The sequence below is a fragment of the Otolemur garnettii genome, unplaced genomic scaffold (genome assembly GCF_000181295.1).
Source record: "Otolemur garnettii isolate 467f Iridium unplaced genomic scaffold, OtoGar3 scaffold00013, whole genome shotgun sequence".
NCBI lineage: Eukaryota > Metazoa > Chordata > Mammalia > Primates > Galagidae > Otolemur > Otolemur garnettii.
Window position 1 is genome coordinate 9,985,573 of NW_003852408.1, and position 8,566 is coordinate 9,994,138.

Here is an 8,566-nt window from a genome sequence, read left to right on the forward strand (position 1 = left end):
CCTTTAATACAGTTCCTGTGGGTCGCGACCCACAGGTTGAGAACCGCTGTTCTAGAGGTTAAACTTGGCCTTTGCCCAGGACACATCACCAAAATAACTCTTGCAAAAGGGAAAAATCAACAATGTGGCATACCAGCCTCAAAAAAGAAAAATATTCTCCATGCTAATAAAAGAGAGCTTGCTTCAGAGTTGTTTAATCCCTTGTTTCAAGTAGATTTTTAATCATACTCTACTTTTTGACACTTGTGTTTTATAGGAGGATTCTAAGGTTTATTAATCAACCGTCACAGACTAGCAGTAGCTCCTGCTTATTCAAGGGCGGGGTAATACAAACACAGAGTCACTTTCAATCTGCATTTCACCTCGCTGGGGTTAGACAGATGATGAAGTCTCTTCTAGATCTAAACCTTGGCTCTTTTGACACAATCCACCAGATTTCCAGATTAGTGCCATAAACACTCATTCAGAGACAGCTGAAGGCCCGCTCCATCAGGGTCAAGATCAAAATGTAAGCAAGACATGGATTCTGCTCTGAGGAACATATCATCCCATAGGCTAACTATATCTACTGAGATAAACGTTTTCCTTTTCATGTAAGATAATAAGGCAATAAGCCGGGGGAGTTTGAGAAGGATTAACTACAGTAATCAAAATAAAAGATAGTAGAGAAACCCTTTTGTTTTAAAGATAAAGACCTACTTTTGTGTTTGTAGTCCTAGAGAAGCAAGAATAACCGGCTGGCTATTTTAGATCATTCCCTATTTTTCTCCCCTAGAAAGATGTACAAATTCTACTTGAAGTAACTCCTCCAGCTCCCCTAAATAGACATTTTGCCACTTAGGTTAAAAAAAACAAATATGAGAACTAGCACTCTTGTGCTATCAGAAAAAAAAACAACAAATCAACAAATCCTATTGACGGGGTCTTTTTTTTTTTGGGTAGAGACAGAGTCTCACTTTGTTGCCCTCGGTAGAGTGCTGTGGCATTACACTGCTCACAGAAACCTCCAACTCCTGGGCATAGGCAAGTCTCTTGCCTCAGCCTCCTGAGTAGCTGGGACTACAGGCGTCCAGCTGTTTTTGCTGCAGTTTGGCCTGTACCCTCGGTATATGGGGCTGGCGCCCTACCCACTGAACCACAGGTGCCTCCGAGACAGGGTCTCTCATCAGAGGAAAACAATCTAGAGATAATACACCCCAAAATTCTTTTCACATTTATCAGACAGTTTGGTAGTCTACATCACAGAGGTAGTTTGAAAGAGATAAAAAGTTACAGAAGTGTGGATGGATCACAGCTCTGTGCTTCTCACAACAGAAATGTATCTTCTACTGAAAGGGATTTCACTTTTAAACCTATGCATATAAAAAGGCGCACCCATCATCCCTAAAGTATCCACAGTTTGATTGTTTTCATAGTAGTGGCAAAGACCTGTACTGAAACATGGAGCACCCTTCACTGCGGTTTCCCTTTGTAAAGAGCACAATCGGCTGGCCTTCTTAGGCATCGACGAGGCCATTGCCAGCACGAGCATAACAGATTTAACTGCTCACCAACAACTTCAGACACGTCCAGGGCCAACATAAAGGAAATGACTCAGTTTGCGCCCAGAAGGGGGAAAATGTCCAGCTCAAATGGCACACACGCACATTTTCCCAAGGCAATAGGCCTAGTTTCTCTTACAGTGTTGTAGGGTTATTTTCTGCTGATTGTTTTTCTTTGCTATTTAAAATATATGTGCAATTACATACGAGATGGGAACTCTTACAATAGAAGACATCTCTATCAAACCATGCTGGTAAATATAATATACAGACAAAAATCCTTCCTGGAACATATAACTATGCTTTGAATATATAAAGAGACTTCTGGCATGGCTGGATTATAACCTTTAAAGATCACAAAATGAGAAAAGATAACCCCACTCTCCCTAAACTCTGCCACTTATAGTGAAAAATAACATGTTATATATGCCAAAATTAATGTTGCTTATGTATAGGTATTTTATGGCAAAAGCATAAATTCACGAGAGCAAACTTTTTCATTTTTTTAATGCCTCTGGTTTACTAAGCATGGGTTTTAACTGCCTACTGGATAATCTAGCTCAGTGGTTCTCAACCTGTGGGTCGTGACCCCTTTGAAACAATGAAAATACTTTGCATTAGGAAGGTTGAGAACCATTGATCTAGCTGATGTTGGGTGGTTCTCCCTCCCTACGTGGCATAGTCTTTTAATAAACTTTTCCAAGAGAATAACATGTCACAGGTTTATAATAACTTAAAGGCACCACTTTGTCAAAGAAGTAACTAATTTTGATCCGACAGGTTAGTGAACTTCTAAATCCTTCCACTAGTGTGAAATTAAAAAAAAAAATTAGGCCAAAAAACTTCACATAGAACAATTAAGAAGGTTCACTTTTTTTTGGTTTTCAATTATGAATTGAACCCAATCCAGTCTGTAGCCCAGAGTTTAAGGTTTATAAACTAGAAACCTGAAGGCATATTATCATAGAGTTAGAAAGCAACTCAGTGAAGTTGCCCAGAAACAGCTGGAGTAGAGAAGGCAGAAAAGCAAACATCTAGCAATAGAGATCATTTGGAAACTAGACAATTCTTCTTACTGACTAGTTACTTAACACTTGGTTAACACTGATTATTTCTAATAATCAGAAACCTCCTTCTGACTTTTCACTAAAAAGCAACCTACAGTATAATTACTGATGTACAGTTAAATATAGAAATTGTTGTCTTCTAAAAGTGAGTCTTGTCTTGCAACAGGTTTCATCCTACAGCACAGCTTGAAAAATTCTTTGCTTTACGACAAAGTGTGTCTGCATATTCCACCATATCTATCAATACATTCATCAAACAAGTCCTCACTTTGTGCCTACTAAGTGCCTCGAGCTAACCCAGACACTAGGGAATATCAGCAAGCACGAAGCTCAAGGTTCCTGCTCATTCTGGTTCAGAGAAGACTCATAAGCTAAATCAACTGTGAAGTGGATACATCTCACAAGAGAACGTTCTTTCCTTCAGAGCTTGCCTTACAATGGAAAGAACACTGAAATTATTTCTATTACCATGAAAACATTCTGGAATTTCCAATGTACTAGACATCTGCAAAAGCCCATCTTTCAAATAAACTTCCTTGTCTACAGCAAATGAGCGTGTTTCTAACCATAAGTAGAAACAAGGCAAGCTCTGTCCATGCGGCCTTCCATATGGCAGGTTTATCCTATTTTGAGAATGACATAAAAAAATCTGCATTATTGTATAAAAATGTGTTAGTTGACTTGACCTAAAAGATCAAATTATCTAAATATTAAAAGTAACAGTATTCACTAACAAATGGCCTGTTCATGCAGAAAAAAAATGTATCTCCTCTAGCTCTCTATGGAAAATCATTTTAGACTGTTTCCTAAACGTTCCAGCTGTGCTGAACAACAGCTGCAGTACTTAGTGAAAACACCACCTTAAGTTATTGTGAGATTTAGTAAGAGTCTAATTATTTTTCGAAGCTGTCATTTCATTGGAGCACATGAATCATTCTCTTTTCATCACCTTTAAAATGATGAAGCCTTCCTAAGCGAAGAAGTGTTATTAAAAAAAGTCTTATACACGTGGTCATCTCCATACTTATCCTTCTATAGTTATGCACTGGATCTTTACTTACTACAAATAAAACATCAACATCTGTCATCATAAATAATACTTTTCAGTTACAAATTTCATTTCATAGTCAAAAGAAAAAAAACTTATTTAAAATATTTATTCTCTCCATGGGATGGCTTCTGGTTCTCCTTTACGCCCTTTAAGAGTGAAGTCACTTAAAAACAAGAGTTTGGTGCTCTGGGATGCCATACTTTCCTTTGTGCTCTTCAAATAACTTCCTCAGCTCCTCCAAATAGGTCTGATGCAGCTCCTCAATCTGCTCCGAGGTCGGGTGCAGAATCTGATGAACAGGGATGGGGCGGCCAACTGCAAAAACAGAGAAGATGTCATGTAGGCAGAACCAAACCCACCGCCCCACAGCCTGCTGCCCGGGATGCACAGTGCTGGACAGATGTGCCCATCACAATCCCACAAGCCTGCTTGCCCCAATCTTTTTTATCATTTTGCTGCCTGCCTCCAATGGTCACACCATTCCATTTGACAGGAAATAAAGAACTTTCCTTCCCAGCAGATGCTGGGTTGTCAATACCCTGGTGGTTTTGACTTTGAGTCAAATGAACCGCTGTGCTGAAAGCAGCTGTGGGGGCCGTAGACACAGCTGCGGGTCCACGTCACCAGCTTCCTCCTTCCCGCTCAGCCAGACCACGGCGCTCTGATTACCACTGACTGTGAATCCTTGCACCCTATGGCAACCTTCCAGACTGACTCTTTTAAATGCCTTTCTTAATAATTACAAATATATATATCTGCACAGATAAGTATCTATACTAGAGAAACACACATATTCACAAGGATTCCACAGTCTGAAATAGTAGATAACTGAAAAACGACTAAATGTCTCAACAGGAAAATTATTAAATAAGCCAGACAATAGTCATTCAATGGAACCTTAGGCAGCAATTTTTAAACATGAGATAATACAAATATGTATATAAAGATACACACAGATGTTTAAAACATATGAAGTGGAAAGTTGTAAAATAATATTGCATGATCCCATTTATGAAACGCTATTTCCATTTCTAGGAGCACTGTGAGTTTTAAGTGCACAGAGAAAAGGCTGGAAAGAAAAACAAACTGATAACTGTCAGCTCTAGGGAGGGAAGTAGGGAAGGGGAAACTTGGTATTGCATCATACGCATTTTCTACAAATGAGAATACATCAGTGCTTTGCCCTGTATAATTACAAATATACTCATTAATTAAAAACAATTGGAAACTTCCATATATTTTTCAAAGGTGTTTATATAATAAAAAAACTATACCTCACATGCCTCGGATTCTTAGACTTTAGAAAAATTCACGTGGTTTGGTGCTTGCACTTACTTCGCCCCCTGCTGGTCGAGTGCAGCTACTGAAGCCAAGGGTTGAACAGGTGCAGGACTTTCAATAAGGCCGCAAACTTGCTTCTGACCTCTGATGAGCGTGGGGTAAGGTCGACAGGGCTCTAGGTAGCAAATGGGTCTCACAGTGGATGGAGTTTCCTTTGTCCTACACTAAGTGACCCTGTGCTACATACAAGGCTCGGACCCGTGTCAGCAATAGAAGGTGGTCAGTTAAGACAAAAAATGAGCACATGTGAAGTCACAGAGAAGGAAGAAACAATAAATTGACATCAGTGCGGGACCTACGGGGGCACAAAGAAGGGACTAATATGTACACATGCGCCCGCCCACACACACCCTTACGGTAACATTCATATTTTCAAATTGCTAACTATTTAACCAGATACTAGACTCAAGAAGCTCATATGCAGTTTTCTTTGACAGCACAAATCTCAAATTTATACACAGCAGACAACAGTCCCGTTTAGCTCAACATAAAGATTTGGAGACACAACCCTCTGGCTGCTGGTTGTGGTTGGAAATACAGACCAGCAGAGGCTAATGGCTGGGCCTGGGAGCGGAGTCGCACAGATAGCACCAGCTGGGCTGTCTAGTCCCAGCTCACTGGCAAGCGCAGCTCCTCTCCGGGCAATGTATTCCTAGGTGTAGGATAAAAGAGTAGAACTCTGTGATCTTGAAGCTTTCTCCCAACTCGGGGCTTTGTTGTTTGAGAAAAAACCTGAGAAATCTACTAGCAAACTTGTGGTTTTATAGAAATAGTTTCAGTTTTCTTAATAAAATTATCCCAGCAGCCAAAGTCAACATACCTCTTTGGGGCAGGGCTGGAGAACTAATAGAGACACAGTGGCCTAAGAAGTGAGCTGTTCCCGGTGACTTTCACTAGGCCTTGTGCATTCTGAATTCTTTCCTATGGTTAATTTCAGTCCTGTTCTTTTCTCATTACTAGTTGTATTATATTTCATGTGGTTCTTCCACGTACCTCAAACATGTAATAAAATTATCACAGTACGATTTTTCTCGTTAAACTGTGGGATGAACACAGTCTACCTGGCTTTCCTTAGTTACTTGTAGAGAAACCTTGGTCCTGAAAGTTTCTAAACTATACACACAACACAAACCCAAGAAATTAAAATTTAAACCTAGCACGCCTGCCCTTGACTTCTAAACTAACCCAGAACTGGACTGGAAAGGAAAAAATATTTCTCAATTGCTTTTTAGGGATAAAGCCTGAGGTAACAAAATAAGACATGCTCGTCATGATCCTACTTGTACTAAAGAACTCAAGGAAGCCCTTCTTGGGAACACGTGGTTGAATGCTACCAAACCACCTCCCACTGTGAGTTCAGTTCCAACGTAGCTACTCTGAAGCTACGTTGCATCTGTACTGGAAATAAAGCTATTATTTTCCAAAGGTCTCCAGGTGGCTTTAAATCAAACGCTCAGAACAACCCTTCGAGGCACCTGGTGACTGTCTCTGTCTTACAAATGAGAACAATGGGTGTAGGAAGGTTACCTGGCTAGTCCAAGAACAAACAAACATCATGAACCTGAATGGCTGTGTCAGAAGTGTGAGACTCTTCAGAGAATGGGCTCCTGCCAAAAGACAGTGAGATGAGGACACTAAGGCATCCATGCCCCGTCCTGCTTGCTGCATGACCGTGGGACAGTCCCTTTGCTTCTGCAGAAGGGAGGACAGAGGGAGAGTACAGCTGACCATGGTATTGGCTCTGAGGCCCTCCCAGTCCTAAGCCCGCAGGCCCAGGACTCAATTTCTTGGCACCTCCCATCAAGGACCCAGTGTATTATAAGTTTTCATCACATTTTACACTATCATTAGAGCTCAAGGTCCTCATGCTGTAACCAACTTCAGTGTTGTGAGCGTCAAGTAAAAGGAACCACCTGGAATTATTCTGTACTGAGTTATTGCAAATGAGGATATTCTGAAGAGGGTCCCTGGAGCCCTAGAAGACCAGAATTCTCTCTCTCCACAAGAAGGAGGGGTTTGGGGTTTTTTTTTGGGAGGGGGGTTAGTACTAAGAATAAGGAAAAAATATTGTAAACATAGGATTAAGTTAGTTGCAAACTGCTACAAAACTCTCTTTTTAAAAATACAAGAAAAAAAATCCAGCTGCATCAGGCTGCTCTTGGAAATACAACTCCTTGCCTGGGTTAAAAAAAAAAATCTGCCAACGCCTACTTGTGGCAGAGTCGGGACTCACAGCTTTTGTTTCTGTTTCACTGCTTTTTATAGCTGGGATGCTCAACTGTGCCATTCTCCAGCTCCATCCAACAGTTCGAGATTAGTTATGCCTTACTGCCTGACGCAGCAACCTTGCTCTGATTTCTGCGGTGCTGTGCTGTGGTTACCTAAGATGAAGCAGCTTCATGGGTCCTAGTGTACACAGCTGGAGAGAGGACTTTGGAAATGGGAGGCAAAGAACAGATCTTTCGCAATAAGAAAACGTCTTTACTCTATTTTTCTGTAATGACAAGGATCTCACAGAGTTTATGGCTGTCTCGGCACCCTTCCTCAAGATGCTACTGAGCTGCACACAGAGTAAGAGCAGGCAGGGTCTGTGCGGCCAAGGGAAGGGACAGCAGGAGCCCAGGCAGAGTAAGAGCAGGCAGGGTCTGTGTGGCCCAGGGAGGGGACAGCAGGAGCCCAGGCAGAGTAAGAGGAGGCAGGGTCTGTGCGGCCCAGGGAGGGGACAGCAGGAGCCCAGGTGCCAGGAGAACGTTGAGCTAGCATCGGGGTGGCACCGCTGGCTGACAATGGGGGACCGTGTGTGCGTCTGTCCACATAGACACCCACACTTGCTCGGGAACATTCACGGAGAGCGGAATGTGTTGTCCTGGGCAGTGAAGGTAGCAGAGTGTGCCACTCCAAAACATGCCGCTTTAGCGCAGGGATTATTTTGAGCTAAAGACACTTAAAAAAAAAAAAAAAAAGAAACACAAGTAAAAGAAGATGTCCTTTTCTTCTAGGAAGCAGGAGATAAACTCCTATGTAAAATAAGCCCTCCCTAAACCAGGAGAGAACATTCTTTTTCCTACAGATAGAAAGTTAGGCCGAGAGAAATCTGTTCACACCTTGTTAAAATAACTCTTCATCTTCTTTTAGTCTTCCCACGTTTTCACGACTTTTCCACAATTGTCTTTCTTTGTTCAACTAGTAAATAAACACTTAGCCCGAGCCACTTTGGGGGGTCTTTATTTTCTTAGAGGGGCTCCCATGTACATGCAAAAGCCCGTCTGCTTTCCTTCCGGCTCACTTATGTCAGTTTAATTCTCAGACCCAGCCAGTGACCCTAAGAGGCAGGAGGTCAAGTTCTGCCTCCCTTTAACATTTTCATCTCCTTTAATCCTTTTAATTTTATAATTAAAATTTACATTAGGTTCTCCTTCCTTTTTTTTTTCTTCTGTTTTAGAAAATTTCTTGGCCTGCTTTTTTTTAGAACTAATAATGACATGAATCATAATAGAACCACTACATCTGTCCTCCTGCAGTTTCAAACCAGTATTTAAATAAAATGCATTCCTTTCTCTATCCTT

At 41.3% G+C, this 8,566-nt stretch overlaps 1 protein-coding gene across 1 annotated transcript in view; it reads right to left on the bottom strand.

The window, feature by feature from the left end:
* Positions 1–2,398: 2,398 nt before the first annotated feature.
* Positions 2,399–8,566, bottom strand: part of MOGAT1 (monoacylglycerol O-acyltransferase 1) — a 28,715-nt gene continuing 22,547 nt past the window's right edge. Inside the window, exon 6 of the mRNA XM_003784907.3 lies at positions 2,399–3,974. Within this exon, the coding sequence (XP_003784955.1) occupies positions 3,820–3,974 (155 nt within the window). The 3' untranslated portion in view covers positions 2,399–3,819. The remainder of the gene's footprint in view (positions 3,975–8,566) is intronic.